The 20,285-nt window shown below is 41.9% G+C and overlaps 1 protein-coding gene across 1 annotated transcript in view; it reads left to right on the top strand.

Moving 5' to 3' along the window:
• Positions 1–18,953, top strand: part of CAMLG (calcium modulating ligand) — a 203,964-nt gene extending 185,011 nt beyond the window's left edge. The window contains exon 4 of the mRNA XM_044069233.1: positions 17,750–18,953. Within this exon, the coding sequence (XP_043925168.1) occupies positions 17,750–17,932 (183 nt within the window). The 3' untranslated portion in view covers positions 17,933–18,953. The remainder of the gene's footprint in view (positions 1–17,749) is intronic.
• Positions 18,954–20,285: the final 1,332 nt, after the last annotated feature.

The following is a 20,285-nucleotide window of genomic DNA, read 5'->3' as shown; positions in this document are numbered from 1 at the left end:
GGAAATAGGACACCCCTGCCTTGCTGCAGTGTTTAAACACAGCCTGTCAGAGAGGCACCCTCCCACCCTAATTTTTGGCTTGGTCCTTCATATGTTTTCCTAATTAACCATGTTATTCTATCAGGGAATGAAAATGCTACCATTGCCCTACTCATAAAATCACAGATCACTTTGTCTCATGCTTTCTCTGCATCAAGACCCATGAACAGCAGTGGTGTTTCTTACATTCTGCTTCCCTCTGGATCTTCATTGTTCTTTTAATCTTGTCAAAGGTTTGCCTCTCTTCCACAAAACCACAGTGATCCATATCCATCAATGTTGGCAAAAGCTTTGCCATTCGTTTAGCTAGTATAGACATGCACATACTGTAGAAGAAGTGTTTAAGTCTTTATCTAATATGTATAATTTGGAGCATTTCTCCCCTGAGCATCCACTGAAAAGGGGAGTCTGTGCCTACTCAGACTTTTCCTTGTCGCCAAATGCAATAATTAAATAAATAATCATGGCTTAAAATTGAAATGGATGTATGTGAAGGTGTATCTGAATGGTCTTTACACTCTTTGGGCAATACAGCTGCTACAACTTTCTTCCTAAATGGTGGTACTCCCCCACTCTCCTCTTTTAAAATACTGTTAAAAAAACTTTCAGATATTTATCACTTTCTTTCCTCACACCTTCCAGACTTCCCCAAGAGTAAGATCTGTTCCTGGAGACTTCGCTGTTTGGTGATACATCACCATTTTTAATCTCATATTAATTGTAAAACCTCATTGTCTTCCAATCATGGCTTAATTAAGTCGTCCTTAAATGTTTCCTTTTATGCCTTTTCTTGGTTTCCACATTCCTCTGCTTTTTACAAATTTTCATGAAATTTCTGAAATATTTCTCTGTATCTGTACAGGGTCTCTGGTTATTTGTCTTGTCATAGGATTCTAAGTGTAGTGACAACCCTTTGGACTTTCTTTTGCTCATGTTATGATAAAATGTTTTTGTGCTCTGGAGTTGTCATCAAAAAGTAGTTGCTTGACAGCAACCTTTCTAAACTCATGCATATTATCCAGATACTCCCTTATTTTCCCCATAGTATTCTTCAGTTACTCTTCTTTTTCTGTAAAATTATCCTAATTTTGCAGTACTTTAACCTTTGTCAATGTTCCCTTAAATAATTGTAATCATTTCCCATATTTCTTTCTCTGTTATGGCTATCCTGTTTTTTAAAGTCCATTTTCACTTTATCCCACTAACTGGTTATCCCTTCTGAGGACATTTGTGTCTTCCTTAATAACTCTTGAATCATTTCCATTGCCTATTCCTTAAATTCCACTTTTAAACAGGTAAGTAGGAAAGTCCATTGTCTCCTTTTTACTTGCGTAGTTTTTAATTGATACTTGTACTGAAACCGTTTATTGGATGTGTATTAAAACTTTTGATTAAATATACACACTCTGGTTAAAGATAATTTATGTCTACTCCAGACCAGTTATAGTAAACCTAGATGAATAATATGTAAAATCTGTTTTGAGTTCCTGCTACTAAATTCACATCTTTCATACCAAATATCCCAAAATATTTCTTCAGAAATATTCCCTCTTTTGTTGATTTTCCCTGATAAATCCTCACTATTGCATATCAAGCTCCATTCCTACCCATAATTAATATTCATTGTTAAAAGCTTAAATTCTCTTAATCTCCAAAATAGCAGTTTTTGATAGAATACAAATATGTGCAAGCATAGTCCTCCTCCCCTACCAATAACTCCTTACTACCACAAATCTACCATTATTGTCTTTTTTTTCTCCTTTTGTCACTATTGGATCCCCATCATCACTCAGCATAATTACTCTGCTTTTCATTTGCCCTTGGTATTTAGCAGAATATCCATCCTAAAATCTCATCTTTGGCAAATTCACATGCTCATTTCTTTCCAAATGTGTTTTCTGCAGCATTTCTATATGAATTCTGCATTTCCTAATACAAGTCAATACTCTTTCTTTTTGCCTGTACTTGTAAGGCCATTTACATGCCGATATAATATGGGTAGTATATCCATTATGATAAAAAGCTACTGTTCCCACCTAATATACAGTATAGTTTTTGAATGTGCATTTCCAACATTTTTCTTGCAGATGCACACTGTTTGTCAGGCTGATCTTTTATACAGTTTTTTCTTCTCATCTCCATGTGAGCCTATGTCAAAAGTTCCAGATCATTATCACTTTCTTCACTCCCATTGTTTCAAGACTTTTTATTTTAATAAAAACCTTCAAACAAAAACTAAATACATTTTCAGAACAGCACTATCCCCTGCTAACTTAGAACAAACACACAAAACTGTGTACAACTTCAAAAAAAGAGGTTTAATCCGCTAGATAGGAACAGTTGTCCCCCATTCGACAGCTGCACCCATAGGCATTACCTAACCTAAAATTAAGGTTACCCATGTTACAGCTTGTGTTTCCACTTACAGATATTGGTGTGTGATGTTTTCTTATCTCTGTTTCCCTCCCAGATGTGAAAAAAAACAGCTTGTATGAAGTATCCAGGCTGCTAGGAAGGCTGCTGTGTCGTCTTCGTTTCCCATAATTTCCATCTTTATTTTTCACTGAACTGCTTGCTGTTTTGTATTTCCCTCAGCAAAGAATACTCAGAGCTGTCAGCTCATCTCCATTTGAAAGCAGTCAGCAATACGAAAAACAAACAGCTAATATCTCTGCAGATGCTTGTAGGAATCTTTGTAAATTTCACTCAGAACAAAATGTACAACTGCCTTCAGCTTCAGATTTCTTGACTCCTATTGAGCATATTGCTAATGAAAAAAAGCTGCTATCTTTGCAGATGCTAGGAACTTAGCATTTTCGTGGCTTTCATCATTTTGTCTCATTTTTCAAGCCTCCTTTCTTACAAAAAACCCCCCCACTTGATGTGTTGTTATCAGTCTCGCCTTTATTCTCACAAATGGGTCAGATCCAAACCATCGGCTCCATCTCTGCCTAATGCAAAAGCTCATGGCCTCCAACTGAGCTCTTGGGCATTTTATCCTTCCCAGAATGCATCTCCCCATTACCTCAGCTCTCATTTGCTGCTTTCCTGGAGACATGGCTCTTTTGCTGATTCTGGGCTTAGTGAGAAATTTTTATTGTAGATCTCTTCTTTGGCTAATAGTAGAAGTTTATTCTTGTTAAGGTTAGTAGTTTATATCATTCCCTCTAATGTCTGCATGTTTTTTTTTTTTTTTGTGGCGTCTCTCACCCCTCCTTTTATCTCTTTTTGTATAACTACTTATAAATAGTTTATATATATATATATATATATATATATAGAGAGAGAGAGAGAGAGAGTTTCTTGACAGTTTAGTCTACATTCTGTGTATTTCAGAGAGTCTGTTGTTTTAGTTAGAACTTCTCTAATTTTCTGTCTGACATTTATACTTTTTCTTTCAAGGTTTGCAATAGTTTCTAGTTGCTTGTGGTTTGCTTCTCTTTTTTCAATATGTCTCAGAAAGATAAGGGAGATAAACCCTTAGGCTTCAAAAAGTGTACACAGTGTGGAAAGAAAATGCCCCTTAGCGATTTTTGCACATTGTGTTTACTGCTTGGGTCCACTTCATCTGCAGGAGCCCCACAGTATTTGTCACGTTTTTAACTAAAGGGCCTTATTAGAAAGGCGTAACAGATTGATGCTTAAAGGCTTAATTCAAAGCCCCTTTGATGCAGATATTTCTGGTGGCAAGGAGTCCTCTAAATCTGGATGTTCATCGTGTTTCACTGTTGCAGTCATTACTCTTGGGTTATCCTGCTGGCAGGCTACCCTCAGTCGGCCAGAATTCCAAAGTCTAGGTCCGGCGTCAGTTGCTGTCGCCTCTTTCCTGACGTCACTGCTCCAGGGGTATAAAAGATGCAGCCAACACCATTTTCTTCAGTCTTTCTTGCCACGCGGTGCCCGAAGCAAAAGCAGTTCGCAAGTGCCGGTCGGCCGACTCCTGAGATTTTCAAATCAGAATTTCAGAACCGAAGTCTTCATTAAAGCTAAGTACCCCGTTGGGGAAACTTTTTTCTTGCTCCAGACCGATGTCAGAAAAAGTTAACAATTGTATTTCTTGTGGGAAGCAAATACCTCATAAGGATTTTCACTCTTACTGTATTCCTTGCCTTGGCCCTGATCACAATGTTGCTAGCTGTCGGTTTTGTGCTAGATTTAACCAACGCACTATTAAGCATCGGTTCGATTTTGCATTTCATTACTTTGGCCAAAGATTTAATTATATAATGCCGTCGGAACAGCCGATGACCGGAGTTTACAAAAAACGCAAGGAAAAGGATAGGCATCCGAGGTCCAAAACTGACGACAAGGCCTCTGCTAGGCCAGTCGCCAGTTCTCAGTGAGGCGCTTTCGCAGCCCCTGGCGCCCGCTACCTCAGAGCCACAGGCCGCTTCCGACTCCCACACGGAGCTGACTCTGCCTCTTGATACTCAAGGTATTGGACACTCGGAAATCATTCCCTCAGATGGGTCCGGAGCCGCTAAGCAGGCATCGGCTTCTGAGGGTGTCTTCAGACCTACACAACTATATATTAAGCCATCTTCAGCTTCAAAGATCAAGACTAAAGCAGCTCTAAAGACAAAGAAACAAGTACAGCATTCTCCTACTCGGTCTACCATGCCTAAAAAACAGATGCTCAAAATGGCCAAAGACCTAATTACTTTGATCAGGGGCTCCCATCCCCCACCTGATAAGAGGACTAGGCAAGAGACATTATTCTTCTGATCAGGTTTCTATTTCCTCTGATTCCTCTTCTGAACAGGATTATTCCATGCTTCCCTATGAGGATTCTGATGCTGAAGAATCCATTCCTTCAGCCTCTCCTCCAGAGGATTATTCTTTTGGGGAAACCCTGCATAACATGAGGGAGCATTTCCACTGGGAGAGCCAAGATTATTCTAAATCTAAGAAAAGGCTCAGAGACTTTCTGCTACTTCCTCAGCACAGACCCCTTGCTATTCCACCTGTTTTAGACATTGTAGATGATGTATTTTCAGAGTCCAGCCTGTCCCCTGACTCTTTACCCCCTGCACCTGCTAAACCAGAGAGATACTACAGGGTTCCGGATTCTCATAAATTCCTATATAAAAACCCTGCTGCTGATCCAGAAACTATATCTCAGGGTCCCAAAGGGGTTAAAGCCTCCACTGCAAAAAACCCTGTCCCCTCTGATAGGGATTCTAGGGCTCTAGACAGATAGGGGAAAAAGTATACACTTCTGCTACCTTGGCTGTAAGGGCTTTAAATTGTCAGTTTCATATGCTTAAATATCAGCAGTATTTAATGTCACTGCTTAAACAGAAATTGTTGACAAATACTGAATGTTCCGAGAACAAGGAATTGCAGGATTTATTGCATGCAGCTGAACAAGTGGGAAAGCATACTTTGCAATGTGGTTATGATTCACTGGAGGCCTCGTGTAGGGCCGCTGTCACAGGTTCTGTTATTAGAAGGCATGCTTGGTTAAAGGAACAGAATCTGCCTGATCATGTTAAAGCAAAATTATTAGATGCACCATTGCAGCATGATACTTTGTTTGGTACTAAAGCAGAAGAGGTTTCGAAAAAAATGGAGGATAAAGCAAAATCCATGCAGACAGTCAAGGATTTCTTACAGGTACAGCCACCCAGGTTTAGCAGGAACTGGCCTTCTAAAATTTGGTCCTTTCCAGTGTCAGACAGACCACAGAGAGGCAGATACAGGCGTCCCAGAGGCAGATCTCAGCCCCAAGGCTCATACAGGCCTAAACAATGGGGTGCTCCTACCTCCAAAAGTGGAGAAGACAAATCACAACCTTACAGGAAACAGTCCCAATGACTTTCCTCTGCCAGACCCAAGCACTTTTCTTTTGGCAGCCCCCTTAGGGGGAAAACTAGCACTTTTTTCATCAAATTGGCAAATGATTACCCAAGACAAATGGGTCCTGAACATAGTATCCCAAGGCTACAGGTTCCATTTTCACACTCTACCAAGGTCAAAAGGTATGCCAGACCTGCCACACAATCAATGGGCAGAGGCGCAAAAACTAATTACAGCCCTCATGGACATGAGGGCCATTCAAGGGTGGCCTAATGGTTAAGGTGTTTGCCTTACAAACACAAGGTGCAGGGTTTGAGTCTCACAAGGGATAACTGGCTAGGCTTAAAATGGCTCGCAAGGGCAGTTAGCCTAGTACTAACCTATGAACCTATGAACAACAAGAGCAGGGCAAGGATTTTACTCCAGACTTTTCCTAGTACCCAGGAAGGACAGAACCTGGAGGCCAATACTGGACCTGTCTATACTAAATACGTTTCTGGAAGTTCCAAAATTCAAGATGTTGACTCTACAGCAGCTACTGCCCATGCTGGGCAAGAAGGCTTGGCTCGTAACTTTGGACCTAAAAGAGGCATACCTGCATGTCCCAATCAGACAATCTTGCAGAAGATACCTCAGATTCATAGCTGGCTCAATGCATTACCAATTCTCTGCACTGCCCTTTGGCTTATCTACTGCGCCCAAGGTCTTCACAAAGTGCCTGGCACCAGTAATTGCATTTTGCAGACAAAGAGGAATTCAAATATATCCCTACTTGGACGACTGCCTAATTCAAGCAGAGAACAAAGTCATTCTTCTAAAGCATCTGGCGTTTGTAAAAAGATTACTAACTGGCCTAGGGTACACAGTAAAGGAAAAGAAATCAAAACTAGTGCCCTCTCAAGAGATAATATTCCTGGGTGCAAGCTTAAATACAATTGCCCAGATGGCTTATCTCATGCCAGACAAACAAAAGCAACTGACTTCTTACTTCAGGGAATTGGCAACAAAAACCCACTTATCTGCGAGGAAAATCCTGCAGGCCTGAGTTTCATGGCATCCTGCATTCTACTAATTCCATATGCCAGACTGCATATGAGGAAACTACAATGGTATCTAAAAAGTGTTTGGACTCAGCATTGCCACAGCCTGGAGACAGTAATTGCACTCATTCCCTGCCTGCAACAGGAGTTTCGATGGTGGGCAGAAGTCTGTCACCACAACAAGGGTCTGCCATTCAGTTTACCCACAGCCAGACAGACACTGACAACGGATACATCAGATTATGCCTGGGGGCCCATATGGCAGGAAAATGTATTCAGGGCACATGGCCTGCAAACCAGATGCATCTTCACATCAATCAAAAAGAGATGCTAGCTGTTCAAAATGCCCTGACAGCTTTCAAGGACCTACTTCATCCAGGACAACTACTGATAAAGACAGACAATACTATGGTCATGTAGTACATAAACAAGCAGGGAGGTACACATTCCTACCCTCTCTGCAGACAAGCAATGACCTTATGGGACACAGCATTGGCTTTTCAAATTCACCTGCAAGCACAATTCCTGCCAGGAAAAACAAATAGTCTGGCAGACGAACTAAGCAGAAACCTCATGGACCACCACGAATGGAAACCGGATCCACAAGTCTTCAACATGATAATAAGGAAATGGGGATGCCCAGACATAGATCTATTTGCCTCCCCTCACAACTGCCAATTGCAGAGATTTTGCACAAGGATTTATCACAAGCAAGCATGGAAAGTGGACGCTCTATCCTTCAGCTGGAAAAATCTAACAATATATGCCTTTCCTCCACTGCCTCTCCTTCCCAGGATACTCCTAAAGGTCAGACAAGAGAAGCCAAAAATGATACTGATTGCACCAGACTGGTCACGCCAGCACTGGTACCCAGTCCTAAAGAGCTTGGCTCAAGGTCCAACATGGATATTGCCTCAAACTTCTTACTTGCTTACCCAACAAAACAATCAGATCCTGCACAGCCAAATCAGGACCTTAAATCTGGCAGCATGGCGGATAATGTAACCATTCAGAACACTCCTCTTTCAAAAGCTGTCATGGATGTAATCTTGGAGGCCAGGAGGCCCAGTACCAGAAAATCTTATGCAGAAAAATGGAAGAGATTCTGTGCTTGGAACCAGTAACAAGGCATTGATGCGTGTGCACCAAATATACCTCAGATTTTACAATACCTAACTGAGATGCTGAACAAAGGCTTTTCTTTCTCATCAATTAAGATTCATGCCTCTGCCATTTCAGCCCATTATAATATGGAACCACCTGTTTTTCTCATCCTTTAATAAGGCAGTACCTCAGAGGGGCCATAAACATTAGGCCTCCAAGGAGAGCACCAATTCCGGCCTGGGACCTAAATTATGATTGGAAAAACTCACACTACCTCCTTTCGAGCCAGCTTCAACAGCAGATATAAAATGTTTATCCTGGAAAACAGCTCTACTCCTAGCAATAACCTCTGAAGGGCGAGTCTCGGAGTTGCAAGCACTCATGGCTGTGGAACCTTTTATCATTTTTCATCCAGACAGGGTTTCTCTGAGGACAAACCCTACATTCCTGCCTAAGGTGGTATCCAGTGTGGCCCTCAACCAAACCATTCACTTGCCTACCTTTTGTCCAAATCCACAGAACAAGGGTGAGAAAATTCTGCATTCTTTGGACATACACAGGCAGTTACGTTTCTACTTGGACTGAACTAAAGCTTTCAGAAAAATTGAGCAACTTTTAGTGTCATATGCTGCAGGATCACAAGGGAAGGCTATCTCAAAACAGACTATTTCTAAATGGATAGGCCATTGCATCCGTTTCTACTATTTTCAACATGGCAAATCAGTGTCTAAGGGCATTAGGCCTCATTCCACCAGAGCAGCAGCCACTTCAGCAGCCTTCCTCAGAGAAGTACCAACCAAAGATATCTTAGAGGCTGCAACTTGGAGTTCAGTGCACACTTTCACAAAGCACTACCACTTACCTCTTTACTCTAAGTCCAGAGCAGGCTTTGCCACTGCAGTTCTGCAGGGCCTCATAGCCTCTCCTAATCCTATTTAGCCCAGCCACCCATCCTCAGCTTTGGGATTCAACCCAAGAGTAATGACTGCAACAGTGAAACACGATGAACATAGTACAGTTGTGTACCTACCATAAATATAGATGTTCGAGTGTATTCACTGTTGCAGTCCAGGTTACCCACCCACCATCCCCTTTCTCTTTGCTGGGACTTTTCTGCATTTCTCAATCCTATACAACCTATTTGGTGTATTTGCTTGTAGACAAAGGGAATGTTATTTCTGTGCATGTATTTTTATTGGCATATTTTTTCAGCCTACCAATTTGGTGGCACCTGACATCTGGGGCAAGAAAAACTGAAGAGAATGGCATCGGCTGCATCTTTTTTTTTACCCCTGGTGCACTGATGTCAGGGAAGAGGTGACAGCAACCGACGCCGGACCTAGACTTTGGAATTCTGGCCGACTGAGGGTAGCCTGCCAGCAGGATAACACAAGAGTAATGACTGCAACAGTGAATACACTCGAACATCTACATTTATGGTAGGTACACAACTGTACTTTCAACTTCATCATCTTCCACTCAGAAATCAGAAAAACTGAAGAAAAGACCTCCAGCGCTGACATAAATCTCGGAACCGATACAGAAAAAGAAAAAGTGGTCTGCTCAGACTGCACTTTCAGAGCAGTCAGCTGGTGGATCAGAGGGAACTTCTGAGCAATCTAAATTATCAGTTCTGATTCCCTCGGCTCCGATAATTGATACTATTTGGAGCTGAACTCTATCACTGGAGAGAATATCCTCTCAGCTCCCATCTCCGATTCTTCAAAGATCACCTTCCGTATCCAGCCATTCGACCAGGAGTCTTTCAGATGAAGACATTGATAGGGTGGTTACAAGGCTGTTGAAGACACCAGCCCTGGCCAAATTACTGCTGGATCAGAGCCCAAGAGCTTCAGTCTAGCAAAGTCACTCCCAACTTCTGCTTCTCTTCCTCCTCCAACCTGTGTCTTGAGCTTGGAGCAGGGAGATTCGAAAGTCCAGGCTCAGACCTTGCCGGATCAGAGAATCATTCCTTCTTCAGGTCTGACTTCAGCTTTGAGTTCCTCTGCCCTCTCCGAGTAGGAGGAATCTAGGAGCAGTAGCTCTCTTCCCGGACCCGAGAGCAGGGATCAGACTTACTTTTCTTCGGATCGGACCCTGCCTATGCCTCTTGGAGCCTCTTTGTGGATGAGATCAGCTCCTACCTCAGCCTCGGATAGCGGGGAGCCCTCGGTTCCCAGGAGTTTTTTCTCAACTCTGGAGGGTGCCTCAGATCAGGGGCAGGGAGCATTTGAGGCCATGGGGAGAGCTTTGACAGCTTCTCAATCAAGGGTCCAATCTTCCCAGGATTTCCCTTCCCCTCCCCTGCCGGTGCATTCTGCCTCTCATACACCTAATCCACAGGGACAGTGGGATCCCAAGCCTCATGATGTCCCTAGGGAACACCCTTCTCTTCTGAAACTTCTCCAGATTATCCCACTGAAGAAATCTCTGAAGAGAATCTGTAAGAGAAAGCATTTAGACTCCCCAGAGGAGTCTGTCACCACAGATACTGACCTGAATGAAGCTGAAAGGTCTCCACGGTCTCCCCCTGGGGATGTCTATTTTGGGGCATCCTAGAAATGTTGAAACAGACGGGAGATTGGAAGTCCAGCAACAATTTGGCAGAGGTGCCAGTATACCTTTCTGATCCCACCCTTCCACCTCTTGGGTGACCCTGCCTTCCGATGAGCTTATTGTCTTAATCTCTTGGAGGCCAAATAAGTATGTCACTTCTCCTCCTGATAAACAGTTTCTAGCAAAGGGAGTTGCGATAGATACAATGGTCGTGGCAGCAGTGATTAAAAAGGCACTTTTTGAAACCAGTTTCACTGTCCATCCTCCTGATAAGGATTCTAGGATGATGGATAGATAGGAGAAGCACGTCTTTTCTTCAGCGGGCTTTACTTTACGCTCACTGAATTACTTGATGCATTTTACTAGGCTGCAGAGGGATCTGCTAAAAGAACTGTTGGATACCGTACAAGGAGCTGTGGCTGATGAGGTATCAGTTAAGATGGCCTCTCAGCTCACCACCCTGAATTCAGTAATTAACCCCTCCATGAGACTGATTTCTTATGCAGCAGATGGAGTGAGTACAGCAGGAGATTCAGGTATCTCTGTAAGGAGGCAGGCCTGGGTGTGACTTTTTCATGGAGCCCTTCAAGTCTTCCTTTGTGAACTCTACCTTCGATGGCTCATCCCTTTTTGGGCCCAAAGTAAAAGACGCTCACTAGGTGTGAACAAGAAGGCAAGACCTTGTCTGCCATAGGGAGTACATTTTTCCACTCTGACCAGACCTTATCCCAAAGATCAAAAAGTTAGCGGAAAAATGTGGTTGCAAAAATCTCAATGGTCTTTCCTGGACACGCAGGGTGAAAATTCCCCCAGAGGCAGAGGAGGGAACAATAATGGAAGACACCACTCTCACGGTAGGGGAAGCCCACTAAATCAGGGCTCTATAGATTCCTTCTTTTGCAAGCCTTTCAGCACTCCTGACTAGAGGGCCCGATTGCTCACCTCTGGAGGCAATCAGGTGTCAGCTGTCTCTGCACCCACAGGCCTGGCTACACATTACAAACCACAAATGGGTGCATCAAATAATATCCAGAGGTTATTTCATCCCTTTGCCCATCCCCTCCCTCAACACTTAAGAATCTTAGATGTGCTACCCAGTCAAAGGAATCAAGCAGCTACAGAAGTACAAATGTTGCTAGACAAAAAAGTCATCCAGGAAGTCCCCTCAGATCAAAGAGGATTCAGAACTTACTTAAGATTCTTTTTGGTGCCAAAGAAAACAGGGGACTGGAGACCTATTCTGGATCTCAGCAATCTAAACAAATTGATAAAAAAGAGCAAGTTCCGTCTGGTCACTCTACAGTCCAGTCTTCCCTTTCTAGGAAAAGATGACTGGATGTGCTCAGTAGACCTTCAAGATGCGTACTACCATATAAAAATGGACAGGCACTCCAGAAGGCATTTGTGCTTCCAGCTGGGAGCCAGTCGTTACCAGTGCCCTTTGGTCTCACTACAGCCCCTAGAGTGTGTTCACCAAATGGATGGCAGTAGTTGCAGTTCACTTGAGACTTCGAGGATTCCGAGTGTTTCCATGTCTAGATGACTGGCTACTAACCGCCACAACCAGGCATCAACTCTTAAGGGCAAGAGAAGCTACCATAAATCTTTGCTCTTATCTGCGAATCACCTTAAACTTCAAGAAAATCTGTTCTAGAACCCTCTGAGTCTCATTTTCATAGGAGCACATTTAGGTTGAAGAGCAGTGATAGTGAGACTTCCATCCGACAGAATTACTTCATTAAGAAAGCAGATCAAGCTTCTTATTCACAAGAAAAGAGCATCTACAAAATTAGTACTTCAGGTCTTGGGGACGATAGCAGCATCAATAATACTGGTACCCCTAACCCACTTTCATATGCGAATCCTGTAATAATTGTTGTAAACTCAATGGTCTTATCTAGATCTTCCAATGTCTCGCAAGATTCTGATAACCGATATGTGAAGGAAGGATCTTCAGTGGTGGATTTATTCCGATCAGCTCAATCATGGTCATCCATTTGTGCCCAGTCAGCCCCAGGCCGTGGTGACCGTGGATACTTCCCAGATAGTGTGGGGGGACATTACCTGGGAAGGACAGTCCAAGGCACCTGGTCCCCCCACAAGGCTCATCTGCATATAAATGTTCTAGAGATGAGAGCAGTGCTTCTAGCGTTGCAAGCCTTTCAAGACTCTCTTCCTCTAGGTACAGTAGCAGTTCAGTCTGGTACATAAACAAACCGGGAGGAACCAGATCTTACCCACCTTTGTGTGGAAGCCCTCCAGGACTGGCAGTGGGTGATATCTTACACCTGCTTTCTGATAGCAATGCACATTCCGGGGAAATCCAACATGACAGCAGACAAGCTCAGCAGGACAATTGTGATGCCTCATGAGTAGTCCCTCAATCAACAAGTTGCAGAAGAGATTTTCCAGAACTGGGGTCAGCATTGCTGCAATCTGTTTGCGTCACCCATGAACAACAAATGCAGAAGCTACTTTACCCTAATCTCCCCTCAGGGGGAGTCACTGAAGGATGCACTGGTACACTATTGGCCCCCTGGGACTTCAGTATGCCTATCCACCAATCCCCTTGACTCCCAAAGTATTACAGAAAACAAGTATGTTGAAGAGAAAAGTCATCCTCATTATCCCTTATTGGCCCCGACAGATTTGGTTTCTGTTTCTTTGGCCTCATCTTCAGGAAGAACCATAGATTCTGGACCCAGTTCCAGACCTACTTTCACATCCACAAGGGATGGCTCTTCTGGACTTGACAAATCTAAAATTGACAGCATGGCTGCTCTGATTCCAGTGATAGCCAGGCACCTGCTTCTGTCTTCTCCAGTGAGACACATTTTGCTCAAATCTTCCACACAAAAACTTTACAGAAGCAAGTGGAAAAGGTTTGTTGTGTGGGCCATGGAAAATAATGTTGATACTTTGCTTCATTTCACTTTATTCTGGACTTTCTAGCCAAACTTTTTAACAAAGGGGCTGCTGCAGCTACTGTTAAAGTTCAGTTAGCTGCGATTTCTAATTATCATCCCGGAGAGAATGGTTTTCCTGTCATGCCCCATAAGCTTTCTAAGACTTTTTAAAAGGAATTTTTCTGCTGAAAACACCTTACAAAAGCCATTCTACCCCTTGGAATTTTAATTTTGTATTGATTCATTTGGTTCATTCCCCATTTGAGCCCACAGGAAGTTGTGATTCAAAATTCTTGACTTGGAAGACAATTTTGCTGGTAGCTATTAGTTCAGCAAGACAGGTATCTGAATTACAGGCATTATCTTTAAAGCCACCCTATTTGATATTTCATAGAGAGAGAGAGAGAGTTTGATTATGAACTAACCCTTTCTACCTAAAGTAGTCTCTGAGACTACCTTAATCAGTCCACTGAACTCTGAGTTTTTTTCCCCGACTTTCCAAAACAAGAGAGAATATCTTGCGCTTATTAGATGTTCACAGACAGTTGCGTTTTTATTTACACAGAACAAAGGATTTCAGAAAAACAGATCAGTTGTTTGTTTTTCTGAAACAAGAAAAGGTTTGCCAATTTCCAAAGTTACCTTGTATAAATGGCTTTCTTATTGCATCACTTTTATAGGTTCATAGATACGTACTAGGCTATTGGCCCTAGGGCATAATTATAGCCAAAAAAAATGTTTTGCTTACGCTTCTCTCCCAAGTGGTCTAGTTTCCTGCGCTCCTGTCTAGCAGGGCCACCGAAGTGATTCCCGGGGTGAATTTCCTGTTTCCTATCCACTCATCAAGATTCCTCTTGAAGAGTGCTAATGAGGAGCTTTGCCTCACATTTATGGGGACCCTATTCCAGAGCAAGGGAAGTCTCTGGGACATGAATCTGTCCTTCTGAGAAGTCTTGTTTATTGTTGTCAGGTTTACGTCCCTTGAGCGAGTAGCTCTGGTGCATTGGGTTTTCCTTAGGTGGAGCATTTCTAGCAATTCGGGGTTTAACATAGCCTTGTATGTCTGGCAGAGATCACCTCTGTGTAGCCAGTACGCGACCAAGTACAGTCTGAGTTTTTTTAGCCTCATGGCATAGGGCAACTGTTTGAAGCCCATTATCCTCTTTGTGAGGTACGTTTGAGGCCTCTCCAGTTGTTACAGATGTCTTGTTAGGTACATCCCAAACAGGGCATTATATTCAGTAATGGGTCTAATGAGTGATGAGTAGAGGGGGGCAATAACATCCTTATTCCTGGATGCAAACCCTTTTGTGATTAGGTGGGTCATGTAGAAGGATTTTCTAACCACTTTAGCAATATGGTTGTCGAAGGAGAGGTTACTGTCCACCTGAGTCCCTAGGTCTCTTACCACACTCTCCGTGGTAAGTGGGCTACCACCTATGTTGTAATTCATAGGTACTTGTTTTTTTCCCAAAGGGGATGATGATGCACTTTTTGTCATTTAGCTTGAGGCCGTGGTTTTGGCACCACGTATCTCTGTCCGTAAGACCCTTTTGAAGGATATCTACGTCAGTAAGGGTCTCAATTACGGCACCCAGTTTGCAGTCATCTGCGAACTTTGTTAGCCATAGTCCCTCCATGTTTGTTTGTACCTCCAAGAAGTAGATACCAAACAGGAGGGGTCCCAGGACTGAGGCCGAGGCTGTGGTACACCACTAGTCACCAGTTTGGAGTCAGATCTAGCGTTTCCTATTCTCACGGAATGGGTTCTATCCGTGAGCTAGTTAGCAATCCATCTTGTAACATAGGGGTTTATATTTAAGTTGGTGATTTTGTCAATAATTCCCAAGTGGGGAATGGTATCGAAGGCCTTTGCAAGATCAAGGTATGCTGTGTGAACCATCTTTCCCCCATCTATTGCTTTAGTGACCATTTTGAAAAAGTCTACTAGATTGAGGAGACAAGACCTTCCCTTTACAAACCCAAACTGGGTGGGGTCAAGGGTTTGTAGGTTCCCAATGTTTTTGTTTATGAGTTCCATGATAATGCGCTCCATGGCCTTGCAGACAAGACTCATCAGGCTGATGGGGCGATAATTCCTGGGGTCAGTGGTGGCACCTCATTTGTGGAGTGGTATAACTGTTGCCGTGCGCCACTCTCTGGACACATAGCCTGAGGTGAGGCTGTGGTTAAACATGGTATTAAGGTGAGGGATTAATTTGTTTTGGAGTTCATGTAGTACGCAGCCTGGGGTGCTGTATGGTCCCATGGAAGCTGTGTTTCTTGCTTTGGAAAGTGCTATTTTCACCTGAGTGTCTGTGATTTTAGGGGCAGTACAATCTTCTGGTATGGAAATTGGTCCTTTGGGCGGGTGAGGGTGGGTTGAAGTTTGCACTGAACCTGTCTGCCAGTATATTGGCGATGTCAGTTGGTTCAGTGAATTTTGAACCATTATGCTGTAACTCAGAGCAGATCTGTGAGTTATTTATAAATCTACAAATAAACAATTGCCTAATTCAATCAAAGCACATTCTACCAGAGTGGTGGCTACTTCTTCAGCCTTTCTGGCCAGAGAATCTTTAGACAATATTTATGCAGCAGCCACATGGTCAGACCCCCCCCCCCCCTCCATAGTTTTATTACTCATTACAAAGTGGATTTGGCCTCCAGGGGTGGAATTTCCTTTGGATCAATGGTTCTGAAAAATATTTTCCCATGAGCCACCCAAGATTCACGTTACTAAGGATGCTGTCCCATATGCGAGAATAAAGGTGAGATTGACAACAACACATAAAGAAGTTATGTACTTATAATGTTCCATGTGTCTTGTCCATCTCTGCCTTTATTCTCACAACCCTCCCACCTACCCCCTTTCTAGACTCCTACAAAAACGGGTGTCAAAAAAAATGAGACCATCGAGGACTCCTTATTAGTTGAAATGTTTAAGTGCGCAGAAAAGTTTTACTTCTGACTCCCTTTATATAACCACTGCCTACTTTATTGGGCAAACACGATCTGAGGTAATGGGGTGATGCATTCTGGGAAGGATAGAATGCCCAAGAGCTTAGTTGGAGGCCACAAGCTTTTGCATTAGGCCTAGACTGATCCGATCCGTATGCGAGACTAAAGGTGGAGATGGACAACACACATGGAACATTATGGCAAGCACATAACTTCTTTTTAATAGTTTAAGTCAAATCCACCATTGTAAAAATAATGAAAATTATTTTAATTATACATATGGTTTACATCCCCACCCACCACCCCAGGATCACAGCATATTAACTTATTCTTGCTTCTTTCCAGCCTTTTGTCTCTTTTTTTATATTTTACAGCCTATATTTCTTACTTCTAAAAAGTTTTTGTTTATTGTAATATCTTTAACACATGCATCAGTCACCAAAAAGACTCCCACTCCATTTAAAATGTCCATGTTATACACTGTATTATTTTACTATACATACCTGAAGCAGACTCCATAGATGTTTTCTTCAGGTAGATGGGAAATGTTAGAGGTGTAATGGGGAATATGTTTTAAGAGTATAATGAGTTGGCAGACTTTAAAAACATTCCATCGAGTACTCTGTCAGCAGTACTGGGCGAGCAAATGAGTGTAACTAAGGAAATTATTTTTTGAGCTGTGATACAGGATCTGGATTGCCTAGACTTAGTAAGGCCTTGCTAAGTTTAATTCTGGTGGCTGCCAAAAAAAAGCAATTACTAGAAAATAGAAATCCATGTCTAAACCATGTATTGAAGTAATGAATATCGTAACAGAGATAAAAGAACTGTAAGCTGGATCTTTAGGAAGGGGTAGGACTAAATAACATAAAGTGGAAATTGTGGGAACAGTATATGCAGAAGAATGTTTTGTAGGAGGAATGAGGTTTAAGAGATGGCAGGAATTTATTAATTTATATAATGTTATTTGATTAGTTGGTATAGAACAATATATGTGATGTATAATGTTTGTAAGTGTGAACTTGTTTATATGGTTAGCTTACTTTTATATAAATTTAAGTTTGCTTGTGTCACAAGTGATAATTCAATAAAGGTGTATAAAAATGTTAATTAGTAAAGCCACTTAGTGGAATAATGGCAGAGAAATGTCTTGACCATAGACCAGATTGAAATACTCAGAAATGTTGAAAGTACATTTATTTTTTTGCTGAATTGTCAGAATTACCCTTACCACCTATGTCTTTGTTTAACTATATATTAAATTATGTACCTCCCTTTTTCACATTGTCTTTAAGATGTAATAGATTTTTGTAACACTGAGCAGTTTCTTTGCTTCTTTCTTAGGGTGAAAAGAAAGTGAAAACTACAGTTCTAACAGCTGCACTCCTTTTGTCAGGAATACCTGCTGAAGTAATTAGTCGCTCCATGAACACGTATAGCAAAATGGGGGATGTCTTCACAGATCTTTGTGTTTATTTCTTCACATTTGTCTTCTGCCATGAATTGCTCATTCTATTTCAGGGCTGACATGCTGTGGTACAATGATCATGAAAAAAAACTGACATTACTCATCTTACTACACTGTTAAAAAAGCCTTTTGATATTTTAAGTAGATTTAATATGTGCGTCTTAGTACTTATTAACACAATAAATAACCTCAAGTGCTACTGAATGTAAAATATTTAGTCATTTGTAAATATTCCAGCAAGAAATGCATACACAGAGAATTATTTGTGTTGAAGGAGCACTGCAGTCTGAATTTCCCACATACTTAATAACTACAGATAGAGATACTTCAGAAATAATTGGGAGTTTATTTGGTTCTGGTTTCCTTTGTCTTCTACTCTTATCTGGGTTCCAAAGTGGAGTAAATGTTTTGATTTTAAATTGCATCTTGCAGATTGCCTCCCTTATGAAGCACTTGGGTCTAGTGGACTTGAGACTAACAAAGAAATGTTAATAAAATTAGATAGATGAGACACATTTGACTGATGGGTACAAAATTAATGTAAAAATGCGCATTTTCAGCCTGAATTTGTGTCTTTCATTCTACTTATATGTACCCAGACATCATGCCATACAAAGTACTGCCTTACTGATGAAATGAAGAGCTTACACGGGAACACTGAAGGTAGCAAGGATGATTGGCATTATGCAATTTTAAGTTGTGTTTAATACTGTAAAGAGTGAAATGGTTGTCATAGTGGCTTTCCAAGTCTTGCTTTCTTCTTTTGTGTGGGGAAAAATCGCAAGGAACTAGCTAAAAAAGACAATTGTACTATCATTTATTTCCCTTATTTGAGTAAAATACTGCTTTTCATTTCCCATAAATTGTGCCTTTCTTTATGGAACACAGTTTAGGCATTCCCATGTATCATTTGCAGTATTCTGTCATCGCATCTCAATTTCCTTAAAGTGAATGAACTTTGCTGAGATTAATCTTTGTTCCCTTGAAGACACAAGAATCATTTATCCACAACAGTCTTTGTGTATTTGTATTGAGTTGGGTTTCGTCTGTTCGTTTAATAAATACATTTATACCATCAGACTATCAGACTGTCTGGTCTATGGACTGAAGAATCTTTTGAGCGATACTATTTTTGCCAGCATACACCTTCAAACTTTGTGGGACTACCTTCATTGGATCCTGTCAACAGAGAACATTTGTCGTTACTAGTTTTTTTATTCTCCGTTTCTTCCATTTGTGTTTATTACAATCTCTAGAAGTGTAAAGGAAGCCAGATCCCTTTTTGCTATAGGAATCAGTTGTTCCACTCCTCAGAGGAACGTCTTCAGAAAGGAATCAAAAGTTAAGATTTGGTTCCATAAATCACAAGATTATTCACCTTCTGCATCTAGAGACAGAGCCCCCCCGGCGGCATAGAGGGAAGCTTATGCAATTTCCATTATGTAAGCTCCCTGGCAGCATAGTGGGGAGCTTATATAATGGACATTGCTGTAGGGGCAGAGGTGGTCTGCACAATCAAGGCTTCGAAAGTCCTTTCTCTGAGAAGCCTTTTGAACAGTTACCTGACTGCTGCATTCTGGAGGCAGTCATGGGTGCTTATCCATACATCCAACAACCTGGACCTACATCACTCAAGACAAATGGGTGCAGAGAATAATAATCAGAGGCTACTTCATCCCTTTCCACACATGCATACTTACTCCTTTAGCCCCAAAAAGAGTTCTCAGTGTTCCACCCTCTCAAAAGGAAGTGGTTGCTTCAGAAATAAAAAAGCTTTTAAGCAATCAAGTCATCCAAGAGTTACCATCAAAGAGGTTCCAGAATTTACTCAAGATTCTATTTGGTGCCAAAGTAAAATGGGGACCTAAGGCAAATTCTGGACCTAAATTACTTGAACAGTTTTGTAAGAAACCTGAAATTCCAGAAGGTGACAGTGCAGTCTATTCTCCCTCTTCTGAACGAAAATGACTGAATATGATGGCTAGATCTTCAGGATGTGTACTACCATATAAAGATGGACAGATGCTCCAGGAGGTATCTTCACTTCTGGCTCTGGAGCCAGTCATTTTCAGTTCAGAACTCTGCCCTTTGGTCTTACCTCATCCCCCAGGTGTTTACCAAGTGTATAGCAGTAGTAGCAGCTCATCTCTGACTCCAAGGGTTCTGATTGCTCCCTTACTTAGACAACTGGATCGTCACTGCCCCTACCTGGGATCTGCTTAAGTAAGCCAAAGATTCCTTGCTCCATCCATGTACAGATCTAGGCATAATGGTGAATCTAGCAAAGTCCAGACTTTGTCCAGCTCTGTCTTTAGAATTCACAGGAGCTCTGCTGGACACAAGGCTTCAAGTTGAAAAACTTCCCAAGCAAGGATCATGTCCATTCATCATCAAGCTTTAACCATCTTGTAT

The sequence above is a fragment of the Protopterus annectens genome, chromosome 4.part0, assembly GCF_019279795.1.
Source record: "Protopterus annectens isolate FY-2018-M chromosome 4.part0, PAN1.0, whole genome shotgun sequence".
Taxonomy (NCBI): Eukaryota; Metazoa; Chordata; order Ceratodontiformes; family Protopteridae; genus Protopterus; species Protopterus annectens.
This window is presented reverse-complemented; position numbering and strand designations above follow the sequence as displayed.